Source organism: Protopterus annectens, chromosome 3.part0 (assembly GCF_019279795.1).
Source record: "Protopterus annectens isolate FY-2018-M chromosome 3.part0, PAN1.0, whole genome shotgun sequence".
Classification (NCBI taxonomy): domain Eukaryota; kingdom Metazoa; phylum Chordata; order Ceratodontiformes; family Protopteridae; genus Protopterus; species Protopterus annectens.
In genome coordinates, this window is record NC_056731.1 from 1,813,208,714 (window position 1) to 1,813,230,258 (window position 21,545).

Below are 21,545 nucleotides of genomic sequence, written 5' to 3' on the forward strand. Positions count from 1 at the left end.
ACTGGGTGCAAGGACAGTCGTCCCCCGACTGCATCCAGAGTAGATCAGCTGGGCAACCCCTCAGGTTCAGAATGGTTCTCGAGACCCGAAGTTCCGCAGACCCCTTCTACCTCTGGGCCAGTGTCCATTCTGTCCTCCTCTGCCTCTAGAGGAAGAAGAGACCCGAGTTTCCTGGGAATACAGAGACTTCCGGAACTACATCTTCTTTTGCCCTCTCTGGTTCCGGGAAAAAGGCCTTTGAGGGTTATAAAAGTGGATTCCGACAGCAGATAGCGTCTTCCCATCCTCCTCACTCTGGACTAGTTTCTCCTTGATGGTCTTACTGAAAACTGTAGAGCCATCATAAGGGGCACTGGCAAAAGACACCTTAAAGGGTTCAGAAAATTGGCAACCTGAGCCAGGCGTTACACCTCATAGACATGCCAGACCTAGACGCCCTAGCTGCTCCTTCCATAGCATGGGGGAGCAGTCGCATGGACATATTTGATACCGCTTTTAGAGTGGCCATTTTCAGAGAACGAAGTCTTATCCTCCTGCGACATGGACTTGGGTAGAGACTCCTCCAGCTCCTTTACTAGGTCACGTTGGAGTCTAGTGACATGGGCCAAGTAATTCAGCGCCCTGATTGAAAAGGTAGCTGAAGCATACACCTGCTTCCCTAGGTGGTCCATCATCCGTGACTCCCGGTCAGGAGGGTGGACCGAGGAACTCTCCTGAGTAAGTTCCTTCTTAGTGGCTGCTGCTACCACCATGTCCTCCACAAGGGAGCCCTTATTCCAGGATGGCCTGTCAATGGGGGGGGCTTAAAATTTTATCGGGTCACTTGGGGATAGGCTTCATGGCATCCGGTTCCTTCCACGCACGCGAGGTGATCAAATCCACTAAAGGAACAGCGGGGGGGGGGCACCCAGGAAGTAGATGGGCCCATGCCGAAAGCCTCCAGGAACACAGACTCATCAGAAGAGGGCTTGGGACACAGACTCATCAGAAGAGGGCTTGGGGGCAGACCAACCTCCCCGCTGGCAAAGGATCTCTATGAGGTGTCCAAAGGAGACATCCTCAGGAGGTGATCTTGGGGAACCCTCTCCATCATCTAAATCGGTGTCCTCGGTGAAGGACTCGGGGGGGGGGGGGGCAAGTGCCTCCTATTGCATGTATGCTTGCGAGGCACATCTCCAGTGGGGCTGTCAGGGGAGCACTCACAAGCCATCTGTTCCTCAGGGGGAACTTTCTGGGGCTCTTCAAGCATGGGCTGTCCCCTCTGGTAAGACAATGGGGACCACAGACAGAGCCAAGGGGGTCTGGGAGGAGTCCGAGGGGGCAGTCAGGGGTCTCGATCCGATAGAGAGGACCCTTTCTACCACACTGAACGCCGAAGGAGAGCAGACCTCCTGGGAAGCTAATAAGGAGACCGGTCTCCCAGGTCCGTGTGAATCGGAGCCGGTCCTGAAGTGGACGGAGCTGCGAGGCAGGGAACCTGGCCCGACAACCTCGGAGCCGATGGAAAAAGTTCCACTCCCTCGGATCAGACACCCAAGCTCCAGCTCCAAGAGCAGCTCGGATCCGAACTGGTCAGATCCAAAATGTTCCAGGCAGCTGTCAGCATCGAGGAAACAAGTACCATTGGCGCCGACCCCCTGACCAAGGCCCACCTCGGATCAGAGAACTCCGAAGCCGAAGGATGGATCGGGAAAGAAGAAATGGGTTAAAAGAAAGGAAGCGAGCTCCCCCCTCCAGAGGGAGGGGGGCTGGCAAGACCCCCTTCTGGATCTGTGCGCGGATAAAACGCCTCATCATCTTATCCAGATCCATATCCGATAAGGTGCGGGTTGACTGTGACGAGGCCACGGACTCCGACCTGGTGGGTCAGGGAACCGAGGCCCAGGAGACTGGGCGTGCCTCCTCCAGCTCCGGGTAGAACCTCGGAGACCGGAGCAGAGGGAAGCCACGGATCTGTGCTGACTTGCTAGGAGAAGCGAGGTTCGGGGACCTCTTCAACTTTTCCTTCATCTTCAACTCTCTCTCCCTTTCTCTACCTCTCCTCTGCTCCGCTACCACAGGCTTAGATGCAGGAGTTTGAGTCCCATCCTGGGCGGGAGGGGAGGCCAGAGGAAGAGAAGAAGGAGAGGCAGTCACAGCAGCCGCTGTACCTAAAGCCGAAGACGAGGAAGGAGGGTCAGTAGAAGGAAGACCTTTGAGGGCCAACTTGGCCTTCCTATCATTTAAAGCTCGGGGTTAAACCCCGTACAAATGGAGCAATCCACACTAAGGTGGGCCACACACAGTGTGTGTGGCCATCCGCTGGGGAGAGCTTATGGCCACACTCTGTGCAACACTTAAAGACAAGCTTTTCAGCCATCCTGAGAGAAAGAAAGCCTTAAAAAAGACAGCCAAAAAACTCTCTCAACTCCAACACACACACACATACCCAATCACCACACTAGTCTATAGACAAAACTGAGGGGGGGGGGGGCACCACAGAACAAACTGCTCTATTTACCTAATCAGACTAACACTCTATGCCAAAGTGATGGGAGGGGAGAAAAGGTACCTAAACTAACCTAGATCAATAAAAAAGAATGAAAGTTTTTAACTTACAGTAGTGAAATAACCCACTGCTAGATGGAGCTCTGAAGACACAATGTATAAGCAAATCGTGGCAAACGAGATCTGGGGATGGATGGCAGTGGAGGTGTGTTATGGGTAAGGGGAGGTGTCTGGAGCTAGGAACTGATGCTAGTAATATTTGTCAGCTCAGATCCAATACGGATCCGTATTCCCACAGGTTGAAGACCAAATGAAGTAAACTACTTCAGATCTGAGGATTCAGCATAACCTACTGCCTGAACATGATGGAGACAGCCCACGTTTGGAGAGGTTGTGTGGAGTGTACAAAGTTTAAATAAAAGGTGCTGTTTTTGTAGAACAGAAAGCCAAAAGGCCGTACTTGTTTTCTCAGTCCAAACTGGAAAGCCAAGAAGAGCTGCTTTTGTTTCTGTTGGATATTTAGAATAGTCTGTTTTTTTTTTTTTTTTTTTTTTTTTTTTTTTTAATAAAGTGCCTCCATCTTTACAATTTTTTTTTAAATTTAGAAATGCTAATATATTACAGAATTTGGTCTATACATAAGGTACAGAAGTTAGTATTAAGAAATTCCTGTTATGTTCCGTTATTAATATGTTCATTCAGATTTATGGCTTCAGTTTTATGCTCAATATCAAATAATACACAGTCAGCCTTTAGTTATGAGATTTCAATGCACCTATAATACCTTGCATAAGACTGCATTCACCTTACCTGTCTGCAGTATCCAAGTCACATTCGATTTTATCCAATCCCTCCATTACATTATTAAATTGCTCGCCTTGATGATGTAGAACCTTAGCTGTATCTTCTAGTCGTCTCTGGGAACCTGTTACTAGATTAATTAACTGCTTGCCCTTACTTGTTGGGGAAGCAGCTCCAACTCCACCAGGTGACAATAACTGTTCTTTCCAGAAATGTTCAATGGTGTTAAAGACCACAGTCCTGTTAGGTTGCAAAGAACTGAACCAGTGCTTCACATTCCCTTTCTCCAGAATGGTAATAGAGCTGAAAATGAAGCTGGAAGATTCTTTCTTAATCTCCACAATGTCTGAAAGTTGAAGACAAAGTAGCATGTCTCCAGTTTTCTCCACAAGGAATAATAAAGATGATGGACACAGTTCCAGGTGGCCATAAACCCATCTTCTCTCTGCATTCAAATAGTAAGACCCTGGCCAAGAGTGAATGCAGATTTCCTTGCTCATTAGGACTTTTAATTCCTTACAACTCGTGAGGAATCCAGTTTGCTCCCTCTGCTACAAAAACAAAAATAATTAATATGGGAAACAGCAGGAAATATATCAATTTAATTATCTCCAAGAAATGTCTGCAAAACAAATTACAGTATGCTTTAGAGCAGAGCTAAGATTTCTTCAAAGCTTCATGTTTCATTATCATCGAATGCATGTTACTACTTGATATTTGAAGTGCCAATATAATAAAGTACCCTAAATTTTGTTTAGCTATGAGATTGACTGAGCAACTACCTCAGTGCTACTTACAACGGACAAACATCTTTTGCATTTAAATGGAGTCGTCAAGCAAAAAACAGAACTATAGTTTTGTATAAACAGACACACACAGTTGTGAGAGCATACTCACCACTCACTGTAACAGCTGAGGTTCAGTTACAGGACAACGGCTGCAGAATTTGGGATGCAGCCACCAGGTTTATATCAGTCCCTCAGCTTGCTCTTCCTGGACACCCGTCTTATTTTGTTTTATCTGTGCTATACATATGTTTGGAAATAGCAGAATTGAGGTCCAGGTAGCAGCAAAAACAAAAACTCAGGGCAGAAACATTCCTGAAAATGGTACACTGGTTGATGAAAAACTAGTGGAATTAATCTGTCCCATATGGATATTTGCTGTATTTCTCTAAACAAAAGGCATTACAGTTAGCAAGATACCTGGAAACATTTTTTGGGTTAAAATACAACCCTGTTTCGTCTTCATGAATAAGAAAAAAAAGTTCACACTACCTAAAATATTTTGCCCTTTCAGCGTAATATTGCAGGCATCTTTGAAAATTCATGGTATGCAACATCCTTTCTCCTTTACTATCCTGAATTGTGAAAAATGAAAATTAAGATGGACTGATTTAAAGTGATCTCTGAAGTGTCTTGAGACATAAAAGGCTGAATTCTGAATAAAATTCACTCCCTGTGGAAAGCTGCAAAGCTTACAAATCAAAATAATTTCTGGCAGAGTTGACTGTAATCAACAACATATTTTTTCCTGGAGGTTCAAAATTATTTCTTGATGCAGAAAGTACAGTTGTGTACCTACCATAAATGTAGATGTTCGAGTGTATTCACTGTTGCAGTCATTACTCTTGAGTTATCCTGATGGCAGGCTACCCACAGTCGGACAGAATTCCAAAGTCTAGGTCCGGCGTCGGTTGCTGTCGCCTCTTTCCTGACGTCAGTGCACCAGGATTATAAAAGATGCAGCCAACGCCATTTTCTTCAGTTTTTCTTGCCCCAGATGTCAGGTGTCCCAAATAGGTAGGCTGAAAAATATATCAATAAGAAATGCATGCACAAAAATAACATTTCCTTCATCTACAAGCAAATACACCAAAAAGGTTGTATAGGATAGAGAAGTGCAGATATGTCCCAGCAAAGAGAAGGGGGATGGTGGGTGGGTAACCTGGACTGCAACAGTGAATACACTCTAACATCTACATTTATGGTAGGTACACAACTGTACTATGTTCATCGTGTTTCACTGTTGCAGTCATTACTCTTGGGTTGAATCCCAAAGCTGAGGATGGGTGGCTGGGCTAAATAGGATTAGCAGAGGCTATGAGGCCCTGCAGAACTGCAGTGGTGAAGCCTGCTCTGGACTTAGAGTAGAGAGGAAAGTAGTAGTGCTTTGTAAAGGTGTGCACTGAACTCCAAGTTGCAGCCTCTAAGATTTCTTTGGTTGGTACTCCTCTGAGGAAGGCTGCTGCAGTGGCTGCTGCTCTGGTGGAATGAGGCCTAATGCCCTTAGGCACTGATTTGCCATGTTGAGAATAGCAGAAACGGATGCAATGGCCTATCCATTTAGAAATGGTCTGTTTTGAGATAGCCTTTCCTTGTGATCCTGCAGCATATGACACTAAAAGTTGCTCAGCCTTTCTGAAAGCTTTAGTTCTGTCCAAGTAGAAGCGTAACTGCCTGTGTATGTCCAAAGAATGCAGAATTTTCTCACTCTTGCTCTGTGGATTTGGGTAAAGGGTAGGCAAGTGAATGGTTTGATTGAGGGCCACACTGGATACCACCTTAGGCATAAATGTAGGGTTTGTCCTCAGAGAAACCCTGTCTGAATGAAAAATTATGAAAGGTTCCACAGCCATGAGTGCTTGTAACTCCGAGACTCGCCTTGCAGAGGTTATGGCTAGGAGCAGAGCTGTTTTCCAGGATAAGAATTTAATATCCGCTGTTGATGCTGGCTCGAAAGGAGGCAGTGTGAGTTTTTCAAAACATAATTGAGGTCCCAGGCCGGAATTGGTGCTCTCCTTGGAGGCCTAATGTTTTTGGCCCCTCTGAGGTACTGCCTTATTAAAGGATGAGAAAAGATAGATGGTTCCATATTGTAATGTGCAGAAATGGCAGAGGCATGAATCTTAATTGATGAGAAAGAAAGGCCTTTGTTCAGCATCTCAGTTAGGTATTGTAAAATCTGAGGAATATTTGGTGAAAACATGTCAATGCCTGTTCCGGGTTCCAAGCACAGAATCTCTTCCATTTTTCTGCATAAGATTTTCTGGTACTGGGCCTCCTGGCCTCCAAGATAACATCCATAACAGCTTTTGAAAGAGGAGTTTTCTGAATGGCTACATTATCCGCCATGCTGCCAGATTTAAGGTCCTGAGTTGGCTGTGCAGGATCTGATTGTTTTGTTGGGTCAGCAAGTGAGAAGTTTGAGGCAATATCCATGCTGGACCTTGAGACAAGCTCTTTAGGATTGGGTACCAGTGCTGGCGTGGCCAGTCTGGTGCAATCAGAATCATTTTTGGCTTCTCTTGTCTGACCTTTAGGAGTACTCTGGGAAGGAAAGGTAGTGGGGGAAAAGCATATACTGTTAGATTTTTCCAGCTGAATGATAGGGCGTCCACTTTCCATGCTTGCTTGTGGTAAATTCTTGTGCAAAATCTCTGCAATTGACAGTTGTGAGGGGAGGCAAATTGATCTATGTCTGGGCATCCCCATTTCCTTATTATCATCCTGAAGACTTGTGGATCCAGTTTCCATTCGTGGGGATCCATGAGGTTTCTGCTTAGTTCGTCTGCCAGAGTATTTGTTTTTCCTGGCAGGAATTGTGCTTGCAGGTGAACTTGAAAAGCCAATGCTGTGTCCCATAAGGTCATTGCTTGTCTGCAGAGGGGGTAGGAATGAGTACCTCCCTGCTTGTTTATGTACCACATGACTGTAGTGTTGTCTGTCTTTATCAGTAATTGTCCTGGATGAAGCAGGTCCTTGAAAGCTGTCAGGGCATTTTGAACAGCTAGCATCTCTTTTTGATTGATGTGAAGATGCATCTGGTTTGCAGGCCATGCGCCCTGAATACATTTTCCTGCCATATGTGCCCCCCAGGCATAATCTGATGCATCCGTTGTCAGTGTCTGTCTGGCTGTGGGTAAACTGAATGGCAGACCCTTGTTGTGGTGACAGGCTTCTGCCCACCATCAAAACTCCTGCTGTAGGCAGGGAATGAGTGCAATTACTGTCTCCAGGCTGTGGCAATGCTGAGTCCAAACACTTTTCAAATACCATTGTAGTTTCCTCATATGCAGTCTGGCATATGGAATTAGTAGAATGCAGGATGCCATGAAACCCAAGGCCTGCAGGATTTTCCGTGCAGATAAGTGGGTTTTTGTTGCCAATTTCTTGAAGTAAGTAGTCAGTTGTTTTTGCTCGTCTGGCGTGAGATAAGCCATCTGGGCAGTTGTATTTAAGCTTGCACCCAGGAATATTATCTCTTGAGAGGGCACTAGTTTTAACTTCTTTTCGTTTACTGTATACCCTAGGGCAATTAGTAATCTTATTACAAACGCCAGATGCTTTAGAAGAGTGTATTTGTTCTCTGCTTGAATTAGGCAGTCGTCCAAGTAGGGATATATTTGAATTCCTTTTTGTCTGCAAAACGCAATTACTGGTGCCAGGCATTTTGTAAAGACCCAGGGCACAGTAGATAAGCCAAAGGGCAGTGCAGAGAATTGGTAATGCATTGAGCCAGCTATGAATCTGAGGTATCTTCTGCAAGATTGTCTGATTGGGACATGCACGTATGCCTCTTTTAGGTCCAAAGTTACGAGCCAAGCCCTCTTGCCCAGCATGGGCAGTAGCTGCTGAAGAGTCAGCATCTTGAATTTTGGAACTTCCAGAAACGTATTTAGTATAGACAGGTCCAGAATTGGTCTCCAGGTTTTGTCCTTCCTGGGTACTAGGAAAAGTCTGGAGTAAAATCCTTGCCCCTGCTCTTGTTGTGGTACTTGCTGAAAGGCCCTCATCCATGAGGGCTGTAATTTGTTTTTGTGCCTCTGCCCATTGATTGTGTGGCAGGTCTGGCATGCCCTTTGACCTTGGTAGTGTGTGAAAATGGAACCTGTAGCCTTGGGGCACTATGTTCAGAACTCATTTGTCTTGGGTAACCATTTGCCAATTTGATGAAAAAAGTGCTAGTTTTCCCCCAAGGGGGCTGTCAAAAGAAAACTGCTTGGAACTGGTAGAGGAAAGTCATTGGGACGGTTTCCTGTAAGGCTGTGATTTGTCTTCTCCACTTTTGGAGGTAGGAGCACCCCATTATTTAGGCCTGTATGAGCCTTGGGGCTGAGATCTGCCTCTAGGATGCCTGCATCTGCCTCTTTGTGATCTGTCCGAGACGGGAAAGGACCAATTTTTAGAAGGCCAGTTCCTGCTAAACCTGGGTGGCTGTACCTGTAAGAAATCCCTGACTGTCTGCATGGATTTTGCTTTATCCTCCATTTTTTTTCAAACACCTCTTCTGCTTTAGTACCAAAGTATCATGCTGTAATGGTGCATCTAATAATTTTGCTTTAACATGATCAGGCGGATTTTGTTCCTTTAACCAAGCATGCCTTCTAATAACAGAACCTGTAACCGCGGCCCTGCAAGAGGCCTCCAGTGAATAATAACCACATTGCAAAGTATTCTTTCCCACTTGTTCAGTTGCATGCAATAAATCCTGCAATTCCTTGTTCTCTGAACATTCAGTAATTGTCAACATTTTCTGTTTAAATAGTGACATTAAACATTGCTGATATTTAAGCATATGAAACTGACAATTTAAAGCCCTTACAGCCAGGGTGGCAGAAGTGTAATTTTTTTTCCCCCATCTGTCTAGAGCCCTAGAATCCCTATCAGAGGGGACAGGGTTTTTTGCAGTGGAAGCTTTAACCCCCTTGGGACCCTAAGATATAGTTTCTGGGTCAGCAGCGGGGTTTTTATATAGGAATTTAAGAGAATCCGGGACCCTGTAGTATCTGTCTGGCCTAGCAGGTGCAGGGGGGTAAAGAGTCAGGGGGACAGTCCGGACTCTGAAAATACATCATCTACAATGTCTAGAACAGGTGGAACAGCAAGGGGTCTGTGCTGAGGAAGAAGCAGGAAGTCTCTGAGCCTTTTGTTAGACTCACAATAATCTTGGCTTTCCCGGTGGAAATGCTCCCTCATAGTATGCAGTGTTTCCCCAAAAGAACAGTCCTCAGGAGGAGAGGCTGAAGGAATGGATTCTTCAGCATCAGAATCCTCATAGGGAAGCATACAGTAATCCTGTTCAGAAGAGGAATCAGAGGAAATAGATACCTGATCAGAAGAATCATACTCTGTCTCTTGCCTAGCCCTCTTATCAGGAGGGGGATGGGAGCCCCTTATCAAAGTAATTATGTCTTCGGCCATTTTGAGCATCTGTTTTTTAGGCATGGAAGTCTGAATAGGAGAATGCTGTACTTGTTTCCTTGTCTTTAGAGATGCTTTAGTCTTTGAAGCTGAGGATGGCTTAACATATAGTTGTGTAGGTCTGAAGACACCCTCAGAAGCCGATGCCTGCTCAGCGGCTCTAGACCCATCTGAGGGATTGATTTCCAAGTGTCCAGTACCTTGAGTTTCCAGAGGCCCAGTCGGCTCCACGTGGGAGTCAGTAGCGGCCTGTGGCTCTGAGGTAGTGGGCACCAGGGGCTGGGAAAGCACCCCACTGAGAACCGGCGACTGGCCTAGAAGAGGCTTCGTCGTCGGTTTTGGACCTCGGATGCCTATCCTTGTCCTTGCGTTTTAAAAACTCCGGTTGTCAGCTGCTCCGCCGGCATTATATAATTAAATCTTCTGCCAAAGTAATGAAATGCAAAATCAAACCGACACTTGATAGTGCGTTGGTTGAATCTAGCACAAAACCGACAGCTAGCTACGTTGTGATCAGGGCCTAGGCAAGGAATACAGTAAGAGTGAAAATCCTTATGAGGTATTTGCTTCCCACAAGAAATACAATTGTTAACTTTTTCTGACATCGGTCTGGAGCAAGAAAAAAGTTTCCACAATGGGGTACTTAGCTTTAATGAAGACTTCGGTTCTGAAATTCAGATTTGAAAATCTCAGGAGTCAGCCGACCAGCACTTGCAAACTGCTTTTGCTTCGGGCACTGCGAGGCAAGAAAGACTGAAGAAAATGGCGTTGGCTGCATCTTTTATACCCCTGGCGCACTGACATCAGGGAAGAGGCGACAGCAACAGACATCAGACCTAGACTTTGGAATTCTGGACGACTGCGGGTAGCCTGCCAGCAGGATAACCCAAGAGTAATGACTGCAACAGTGAAACACGATGAACATCATGCTAACAAGGAAATACAAAAGTTTGTCCGACAAAAATTGAGCTATGAAACAGAAGGAGACAATTCTTCTTGTTCTTCTGGTAATAAAGCCTATATAGAGAGATTGTACCAGTGAAACCTTTTCCAATGTTTCAAAGGAAAATGCTTGAGAGACAAAAAAAAGCACAAGAGCTGGCTAGAAGAAGGTACAGTTGTGTAAAATCTTATCATCACAGAAGCTGTCACACGTATGCTCCTCCCTTAGCATAGGGCATAAAGGTGATGCCTGGATGTACCACCCTCAGAACTGACAGCCCCAGTAGAAACACCAGTCCATGTAAAAAAAAAAGATGAAACCTCTACACCCAGAAGAGAAATGGCGCAAGGGGAGGAGAGAGGGAGTGAATACTGCAACAGTGAAGAGAAGGGCATCTACCATTATGATAAGATTTTGCACAACTGTACTATGTCCTTCCATTTCACTGTTGAAGCATTTATTACTTTAGGGAGAGTGCCAAAGCTCAGTTAGAAACTCAGGATGAGGAAGGACCAGCACAGCCCTCTAGGAAGCCATGAAGGATGGCCCTAGCAAAATCAGCTTCAACTCTGGAGATTCCATCCAACTTGTTGGGCTTGGTGAATGTATGCACAGATGTCCACATAACTGGCTCAAGAACAGGGTTAGTATCCAAACCATTGAAAAAAGCAGCAGAAGAAGCCACAGCTCTAGTAGAATGACCCTTAACAGAATAAGGAATGCTCTTACCATGAAAGGAATTACAAAAAGTAATAGCTTTTGAGATCCAAGAAGAAACTGTTTGCTTGGATACACGCAATCCTAAGGACCTATGATGAAAGGAAAAAAGAGCTGATCAGATTTCCTAATACTCTTAGTCTTGTCCAAATAAAAGTTGAGTTGTCTATGCACATCCATCATGTGCAGCAACTTTTCACTGGCAGATTGCGGTGAAAGAAAAAAAAGTGAGCAAGTGAATAGACTGATTCAAGGACAACTCATTCACCACCTTGACAATAAGAGCACAGATTGCGGTGAAAGGAAAAATAGTGAGCAAGTGAATAGACTGATTCAGGGACAACTCATTCACCACCTTGACCATAAAAGAGTGAGTAGTATGCAAGGATGCCCTGTCCTTATAAAAACACCAAAAGGTAGGACAAGCCATAAGGTACTGAAGCTCAGACACTGTCTGGCAAAAGAAAGGGCTAACAAAAGTACAGTCTTCAACAGCAATGTTGCAAGGAAACTAAAGCTGTAGGATGAAAAGGAGCCCGGAGTCAATTTTTTTCCAAAACAAAATTAAGATCCCAGGGAGGAGGAACAGTCTTTCCTGGGAGGCCTAATGTGAAGGACACCTTTAAGGAATTGCTTAGCTACAAACCAGAAGCTAAAGGAGGAGATAAAGGTAGATAAAAAGAGAGAGCTTATAAGAGGGCCTTAACAGAGGAATAAGCCAAGCCAGAGTTGAGCAATTCACATAGATAGGGGAGAACCAAAGAACATCCACAGAAAGTGGATCCAGGTTTAGAAACCAAGCAGAAACTCTTCCATTTGGATAAGTAGGATTTGAAAGTGTTGGATTTTCGGGCTTCCTACAGGACCCTAAGCACATCCTCAGAAAAAAGGTGTCTATGTGGAATCAAAATCCTATCACCTACAGTGTCAGTTGAAGACTAAACAGGTGGGGATGGATGAGAGATCCCTCGCCCTCTGTGAGCAGATTCACCCTGTGAGGCAACTTGGGACAACTGCACTTAGCTAAATGCAGAAGAAGAGGGAACCAATGTTGTTTCAGCCAAAAGGGAGTCGCCAACAAGATTTTGGGGAGCATCCTGTTGAATTCTGAACAGGACTTTTGGAATGAGGGGAAGGGAAGGAAGCATAAAGACAAATCCCCTTCCAAGAAAAAAGGTAGGTCCTCTGGTGTGGAAGGTGGAGGCCCTGGGACTCTGGCACAAAATAGAGGAAGTTGTCTGTTTAGAGGGGAGGTAAAAAGATCTACTTGAGGAGTACCACACTGGTGCACAATGTCTAGAAACATATCCCTGTGAAGCACCCATTCAAGGGATTGAGTTAATGACCTGCTCAAAGTGTCTGCCATGATGTTTTGATCAAGTGGAATGTAAACTGCCTGAAGAATCACTTGATACTGGAAAGCAAGATCCCATACTACAACTTTCCAACTGGAAAAAAAAAAGATAAGATTTTGTCTCCCATTGTTTTTTTTTATATACCACATTACTATTGTACTGACTGTAAAGACCTTGAAAGGTCCTGGGCAGAAAAGAGGATGAAAAGCTTGAAGCGCCAGCAGAAGAGCTCTCACCTCTTTGACACTGATGTGCTCTTTCTCTTGAAGAGGCGACCACACCCCCTGCACCTTTTAGGGACCCAAAAGCTGTTCCCCATCTCACGTCTGAACCATCTGTGAACAGCTCCTGAGAAGGAAGAGGGGGAAGAAAAGGGAGCCCTGGATTTAGCGACAACTGCTGGATCCACAACTGAACTCTCTTCATGAGACAAGGTAGAAGAGAACTACAAATACTAGGGATTGCGCATGTTGAAGCCAAATGGACTTCAGAAACCACAGAAACTTTCTCATGTGGAGTTTGGCCAGAGGGAGCATAGGTATGATGGATGTTGTGAGAAAGGGACATACTGCCGGCACAGCTATCTGGAATTTTGTAAATAATTATATGTCATTTGTGACTATGAACATGATCTCCACAAGATGCTTGTGTTACAACTGTATTAGAACTGTATGCCATGTGTATATCAAACTGGTCTGTACGGATGTTGTTTGAAACAATATTTTATAAAGTGCTTCTGCTTAAAATGTAACCACAGTGTGTCCTACTGGAAAAGAACAGAAATGTACATGCATTACTTTAACTGTTTAAATGTATACATTTTAACAGTGGAAGCTGGAATACAGGAGGATAATTTCAGAAAAATAGCTGAAATTAAATAACTTGATGGCTAGGCCATAAAAGATGGTATTTTTGAGTTTTCAATGCAGCTAAACACAGTGTGTGTGCTGAGAAGCTTTCTGTATTGTCTTCAGAGTGAACTAATTACTACATTTGAAAACATGAATGACGGTAATTGTTTTATGACTTGTAGCATCTACCAAAAATCTGAGGTATTTGTATTTTCACAGGTAGATGCTGAATACTGCTAGCTTCCAGCAGTGGGGTTTCACCTGGGATAGAGTCAGATGACAAGAAATGATGTCACTCTGCAAGCTATCTCAGCAGTAACACTTGAGATATTAGTTTGAGAAATCTTAGTGAGACAACATTCTGTATTCTGTCTTGGACCTGACAACAACAAGAACCATTCACCACACCTGTCTCTGCAAAGTAAGTTTCTAGGGTACAGTAATTCTCTTAGATTCAGTCAGGAATATAGTGAAGCTTAGTTTAGATATTTTTCTTTATTTCTTTGAGACTGTCCTGCAATGTTGTTATAATATGTTCTGTGGTTTTGAACTCTGATGTAACTGTGACTATATATTTAGTATTGTTTTGTTCTTTTATTATTTATTATTAAATATATGTAAGCCTTTCATTGTGGCCGATTTGTGTAGAAATATTTAAGTTTTGAGTGTACTTGCATATTTATTTGGTAACATTGTGGGCCACTCCTAATAGCCTTGCTCTTGGTCAAACTACCATTTGTATTAAGATTAAATATTACACAGTACGAGTGGACACCATTTGTTAAGGGCCTGAAAGTAACTGATAAGGAACTGGTTAGTGGCAATAACTACCTTATAGTCTGGGCAAAAGGGGGCATAGCCAATAAACCTGTGCCATCCTTTCCCAAGCGTGTGTGTGTGTGTGTGTGTGTGTGTGTGTGTGTGTGTGTGTGTGTGTGTGTGTGTGTGTGTGTGTGTGTGTAAATCAAACCTGAGAGAGTGTGTGTCAGCTACTTGGGCAGGGACATGAAGCACTGGTTGGACAGAGAGGGTGCTGGAGGTCTTGGTTTGGCCACACAGCTGAGATCTCAACTCTATAGCTGTGCCAGTGGGGAGTCTTACTGGGAATCTAGATAAAGAGGGAGAAACCAGCCCGGACTGACTGTGGTCTCTGTGGGCTCTTAAGGGAAATTGCACTTGATGCAGAAAGCTGCATCTGGAAATACTTTGTGTGTACCTGTTATCCTCCCAGTGTACATCCCTTACTGTTGCCAGTGGTAAGGATTGAGGCTCCTTGATTACTGGTCTAGTGGTGGGTCGTCACAAATGTCATGAACCCCAGACCTCTCAGAAATTACCTGGCTGTAATAGAGGCCAGAGGAAGAAGAGTTCCAAAGAAGGAAATGAGTGTGTTAAGGCCTTGGGAGGAGGCAGGGGTGCCAGCATAGGCACAGTCTGTATCCTGTATCCCAGAAAAACATGGTCTTGAAAAAGTAAGAAATTTTTTTTTTAAGTTTATTGTGAAACCCAGGCTTTGCAGAACAGAAATGGCAAAGTGAAGATTTTGCAATCTCTGGAGGGGATGCCTGAAATAGAAGGCCATCCCATGTAAGAAAATACTTGGATCGCCTGAACCTTGCAAAAAGCAATCACAGGAGTAAGGCATTTAGTGAATAGCCTTGGGGCAGTAGAAAGGCCAAAGGATAAAGCAGAGAACTGAAAATGCCAGGAAGCAACAGAGAAATGTAAAAACTTCTTGAAAAGACAAAACATGGGACAGAATACTGCAACATGGTAGAGGGAATCTATGGTTATGGTAAGATTTTACACAACTATTCTATGTCCTTTTATTCACATGTTGCAGTATTCAAAACCTCCAGGTGAATGCCAAAGCTCAAAGGGAAGAAGAGGAGGGTGGTATGGAACAGTTTTCCAAGAATCCATGCAGGAGTGCCCTAGCAAACCCTGCTCTAGATCTGGAAATGTTATCCAGTTTGTAGTGTTTGCTGAAGGTATGGAGAGATGTCCAGGTAACTGCCTCTAGAATGGAAGCAGTGTCCAGCCCTTTGAAGAAGGCTCCAGGTGAGCTCATGGCTCTAGTGGAGTGGACTTTAATTTTTGACTTTAGATGTCTGCCATGATAGGTGTAATAAAAGGAGATGGCCATGGAAATCCAGGCAGAAATAGTCTGTTTTGTTGCCACCTTCCCCAGAGCTCTGGGGTGAAAGGAGACAAACAATTGCTCTGACCTCCTAAGGGACTTGGTCTTGTCAAGGTAGAAGCTTAGTTGTCTGTGAACGTCAAGGGAATGCAGGACTCTCTCACTATCATTCTGGGGATGTGGAAAAAAGGTGGGGAGGTGAATTAGGAGGAGCAAGGATGCCCTGCAAGACAGCTGTGGCAAATCCCGCTCTAGATTTAGAGTAAAGTGGAAGGTGATAGTGTTTGGAGAAAGTGTGCACTGAACTCAAGTGGCTGCTTCCAAAATTTCCTTGGTAGGAACCCCCCCCTGAGGAAAGCTGCAGATGTAGCTGTGGCCCTTGTGGAGTGGGATCTGATGCTTGAAGGCACAGCTTTTCCATGAAATGAGTAACAAAAGCGTATGCAGTGCGCTATCCATTTTGAGATTGTCTGTTTGGAGATAGCCTTTCCTTGAGCACCTGTAGCATAGGACACAAAGAGTTGCTCGGATTTCCTGAATGGCTTTGTCCTGTCCAAATAATAACGAAGTTGTCTGTGAATGTCCAAGGAATGCAGTAGTCTTTCCCCTTTGTTTTGTGGGTTAGGGTAAAAGGTAGGTAAGTGGATAGTCTGATTCAAGACTACACTGGATACTACCTTTGGCATAAAGGTAGGGTTGGTTCGTAAGGAAACTCTGTCCTGATGGAAAACGATGAAAGGTTGCACAGCCATGAGGGCCTGTAGTTCCGAAACCCTGCGTGCTGAGGTAATAGCCAGAAGGAAGGCTGTTTTCCATGACAAGTATTGTAGTTCTGTTGAAGCAGCTGGCTCAAATGGAGGAAGGGTCAGCTTTTCCAATATGAAGTTGAGGTCCCAAGCAGGGACTGGTGGTTTCCTTGGGGGTTTTATATTCTTTGCCCCTCTGAGGAACTGTCTTAAGAGAGGGTGAGAGAATAAAGGTGGATCTGTGTTGTATTGTGCAGAAATGGCTGAAGCGTGGATTTTGATGGAGGAGAAGGAAAGTCCACTGTTTAACATCTCAGCTAGGTACTGTAATATTTGAGGTAAATTTATTACCCAAGGATTCTGGCCCTTTTTTGGATTCCAGGCACAAAAACGTTTCCATTTGGCGGAGTAGGCTTTTCTAGTAGAAGGTCTTCTGGCCTCCAAGATGACATCCTGCACCTCCTTGGAGAGGAGGGTCTGTTGGGAAATCAAGGGATTCTCCATGCAGCTAGATTTAGGGTTTTGAGCTGGCTGTGAAGAGTTTTGAAGTTGTGCTGGGACAACAGAAGAGGCACTAGAGGTAGGATCCATGATGGGGAATGTGTCAGGCTCTTCAGGAGTGGATACCAGTGTTGTCTTGGCCAATCTGGAGCAATGAGAATCATTTTTGTCCTCTCTGCTCTGGCTTTTAATAGAATTTTGGGCAGCAGAGGAAGAGGCGGAAAGGCATAGACTGTAAACGTTGTCCAATTGAAAGAAAGTGCATCCACTTTCCAGGCCTGTGGATGATAGGTCCTTGAACAAAAATTTTTTCAATTGTTAATTTCTGTGGGTAGCAAAGAGATCTATGTCTGGCTGTCCCCATGCCTGAGTTATCTTTGCGAAAACTTGAGGATGCAACTTCCATTCGTGTGGATCTGTCATATTTCTGCTTAGGCTGTCTGCCAGTGTGTTTTCCTTTCCTGGCAGGAATTGTGCCTGAAGTTGGATTTGCAATTCCAGAGCTGTGTTCCACAGGGTCATGGCTAGTCTGCACAGGGGGTATGAGAATGAGTTCCCCCCTGTCTGTTTATGTACCACATCACTGTGGTGTTGTCCATCCTTATCAATAGCTGGCCAGGATGCAGTAGGTCTTTGAAGGCCATAATAGCATTTTGCACTGCTAGCATTTCCTTTTGGTTGATGTGTAGATGCTTCTCTTTTTGGGACCATTTTCCCTGAATGTACTGATCTGTCATGTGTGCCCCCCAGGCATAGTCTAAGGCGTCTGTTGTGATGAATTGAGTTGCTTGAGGTACGCAGAAAGGGAGACCTATGTTTCTTTGGCATGCTTGAGCCCACCACAGAAATTCATTTTGAAGACATGGAATGAGTGGTATAATTGTTTCCGAATTGTGGCTGTGTTGAGACCATAAGTTTTTTAGGTACCATTGAAGCTTCCTCATATGCAGCTTTGCACATGGGATCAGAAGGATGCAAGATGCCATGAATCCCAGAGCCTGCAGGACTTTCCTTGCAGTCAGCCTGGTGAAGGTTGCCATTTTGCTGAAGTATTGAGATAGCTGCCCTTGTCTGTCTGGCGTGAGGTAGGCCATCTGGGTGGTTGTATTCAAGCTGGCACCCAGGAAAATTATTTTTTGAGAGGGTATTAGTTTTGATTTCTTTTTGTTGACTGTGTATCCCAGAAAGTTCAACAGTTTTATTACAAACGCCAGGTGTTTCAGAAGTATGTCCTTGCTGTCCGCTTGGATCAGGCAGTCGTCCAGATATGGGTATATTTGTATTCCTTGAAGTCTGCAGAAGGCAATTACTGATGCCAGGCATTTCGTAAACACTCTGGGCGCAGTAGATAAGCCAAAGGGCAATGCAGAGAATTGATAATGGATTGAACCTGCAAGAAATCTGAGGTATCTTCTGCAATCTTGTCTGATAGGGACATACAGGTATGCCTCCTTGAGGTCCAATGTTACCAGCCAAGACTCCTTGCCCAGCATGGGAAGAAGCTGCTGTAATGTGAGCATCTTGAATTTTGGTACCTGTAAGTATGTGTTTAGGATGGATAGGTCTAAAATAGGTCTCCAATCTGTCTTTCCTTGGTACCAGGAATAGTCTGGAATAAAACCCTTGACCTTGTTCTTTTGCAGGTATCTCTTGAATAGCTTTCGTGTCCATGAGAGCTGAAATTTGTTTTTGTGCCTCTGCCCTTTGATTTTGTGGCAGGTTTGGCATGCCTCTCATTTTTGGAAGGGTGTGAAAGTGGAATCTGTAGCCTCTGTCTATAATGTCCAGAATCCATTTGTCTTTTGTGACAATATGCCAATTTTTTGAGAATAATGCCAGTTTTCCGCCCAAAGGTGCTGCCATTAAAGCTTTGCTTGGCAGGTAAAGGGAGAAGTCATTGTGTCTGCTTTCTGAATGACTGTGATCTATCTTCTCCACCTCTTGGGGTTGGTGCTTGCCATTGTCTGGCTCTGAATGATCCTTGAGGTTGCCCTCTACCCCTCGGACATCTGTATCTGCCTCTCTGAGGTCTGTCCGTGGCTGGAAAGGACCAATTATTTGAAGGCCAGTTTCTGCTGAAACGTGTAGGTTGTACCTGCAGGAAATCTTTCACTGTTTGCATTGATCTCGCTTTTTCCTCCATTTTCTTCAGTACCTCCTCAGCTTTAACACCAAACAATACATCTTTTGGAAGAGGTGCATCTAGTAATTTAGCTTTGACATGATCTGGTAAGGCTTACTCTTTGAGCCAAGCATGTCTACGTATGACAGACCCTGTAACAGCAGCTCTACATGAGGCCTCTAAAGCATCAAACCCACACTGCAAGGTATGTTTACCCACTTGCTCTGCACCATGCAACAAATCCTGCAACTCTTTTAACTCATTCCCTCCAGTACAGCTCTTTTGATTGTGCACCTTTAACTCCTAGTGGGCGTGGCTTGAGTCTTTAAAAAATAAAGTTATCACCTTACAATTCTAACAAATACTCATTGACATAGGTCAAATATCAATACAATTGTGTTTGCCATCATTTATGCTTCAAGATAAAATATTCTGATACCTCGTATAGGGCATGGTTTTGGAATTATTAATGCAAACCAGCATGTCCAAGGGTCAGCTTCCATTGATTTCTCCTGTCCACCTGGTGAATCTGGGCATACTATGGCAATGCAGCAATTGCCTCATGTACACAGACAACCCTCTCCACCTACCAGCCAACACTACAACCTGTGAGAGATGCACTTACATAGCCAAACTGGAAGCAAAGCTCTCTCCACCCAAGCTTGTGCTAGACAGTCAAGAGGAGAGGGTTAACACCCACACTACACCTCAAGCAACACATACTCCTTCTAAACTCACACCACCAACACCCACACATAGCAACACTAAATCCACATATATGGAGGCCCTTAACTGTAACCTGACCAAGCAACAAGGACCTCCGAAGCTGAAACGCAAACAAACACCAATCACAACCAAAGTGTCACAAAGCTCACAACACCAGTGTGCCACCCAGCAACAACCCCTAAGGCAAGACAATGTACCTAACACTTTAGTCATAGGTGACTCTATAGTCAGGCACACTGATGTCCCACTCACCAGGCTGAACAAGGAGAAAATTACAGCGAGCTGCCTGTCGGGTGCCAGGATCGACCACATAACTCATGCACTCAAGTCACTCCACAAGTACAAATATGACGTCATTGTCCATGTTGGAGAGAATGACTTGAGACATACCTCCCTGGACTACATGAAAACAGACATGGAAGAGCTCTCGGATCATGTAGCCCATGCAGGTATGACCCTAGCCCTGAGTAGCATCCTGCCTTCGTCCAGAATGATACCACAATTTAAGGACAAAATGATTTACTTCAACAATTGGCTAAGCTTCTGGTGTCATTCAAAGGGGATCCAGTATCTGTCTGCCTGGGACGTCATGATCGATGGACCATGATGCTTTGCCAGAGATGGTCTGCACCTTTCGCCCCTGGGATTCAGGTTACTGGCTAAGGCTATTGCCACCCCTATAGTGCCTTTTTTAGGCAAAGTTCAAAGGGCACAACCACCACCGTAACAGGTACAAGCATGCAAAATCTGAAAGTAATGCTACTCAATGCTAGAAGTCTAAACCTCAAAATGTACTCTCTCGAGGCACTCCTAAAAATGGAGAACATAGATATCTGTGCAGTAACTGAGACCTGCTTCAAGGCTCCAGAGAGCACCCCTGCAATACCAGGCTACAACTCTTACCACACTTTTTCGGCCACCAAACCAGGATCGAAACACTAAAGGTAGAGGAGTGTCCAGGTTCACCAAGGATATTCACACCACCAGGTTAGTTACCCAACACAATGCGTCTGAAATTCTCCAGGTGCAACTAACACTAGGTAAGACTGCAATCCAAATTGTAGCTTGCTACAGATCCCCCATCATGCCCCAAGATTCTCACTACACCTATCTAAACATACTGGAAAATATTAATATACAACCAAACACCCTAATACTGGGTGATTTCAACTACCCTGCCATTAACTGGGAAAACTACTCATGTCCCGACACCTTTGCGCAATGGTTCTTGGAATTCATAAATTCCAATGCCCTGGATCAACTAATCCATAGTCCCACCAGGGGCTCCAATATCCTAGACCTGGTCATTACCAACATGAGAAATCGATGCTCCACACCTATGGTCACCCCCTCAGTCAGGTCAGACCATAAGCTAATCACCCTTAACATCCACATCCCACCCCCAACCCCCAGTAAGGAAACCTCCATAAAAAACTTCTCCAAAGCCAACTTTATGCTACTCAAGTCAGAAGTTACAAATTTCATGACACCCATGCAGACAGGAACTGAAAGTACGACTGCCGAGTCCTATACTAAGGCACTGTACGAGCATACCCACTCATGCATGAATCGTGCCATCCCAAATAGAACAAAGATGCTCTTCTCCAAAAAAAGGAAGCCAATCTGGTGGTCCCCTGCCATAAATAAACTTTACAACAAAAGGAAGAAACTTTTGCAGGAAAGAGGAAAATCCCAGGATGCAAAAAACTCCCTTACCAGCCTCAGTAAGAAGCTGAGATCCCTCATAAAATCCTCCAAAGCAAGTTACGAAAATAAAATTGATAAAGATTCCAAAAATAACTACAAGGCATTCTATAACTATGTCAATAATATAAATGGCAATGCTCAGATCTGCTCTGAGCTACAACAGAATGGCATTAAATATACTGATCCCAAGGATATTGCCAATATCCTGGCAGATCGATTCAGTGCCAACTTCACCCCCTTCTCAGC

At 44.5% G+C, this 21,545-nt stretch overlaps 1 protein-coding gene across 9 annotated transcripts in view; it reads right to left on the reverse strand.

Annotated features, from left to right (window-relative positions):
* The window catches only part of SNAP47 (synaptosome associated protein 47), a 601,169-nt gene that overhangs the window by 399,607 nt on the left and 180,017 nt on the right, over nt 1-21,545 (reverse strand). For all 9 annotated transcript variants that reach the window (XM_044065857.1, XM_044065858.1, XM_044065860.1 and 6 more), the window contains exon 2: nt 3,298-3,839. In XM_044065857.1, coding sequence (XP_043921792.1) covers nt 3,298-3,788 — 491 coding nt within the window. In that variant the 5' untranslated portion in view covers nt 3,789-3,839. The remainder of the gene's footprint in view (nt 1-3,297; nt 3,840-21,545) is intronic.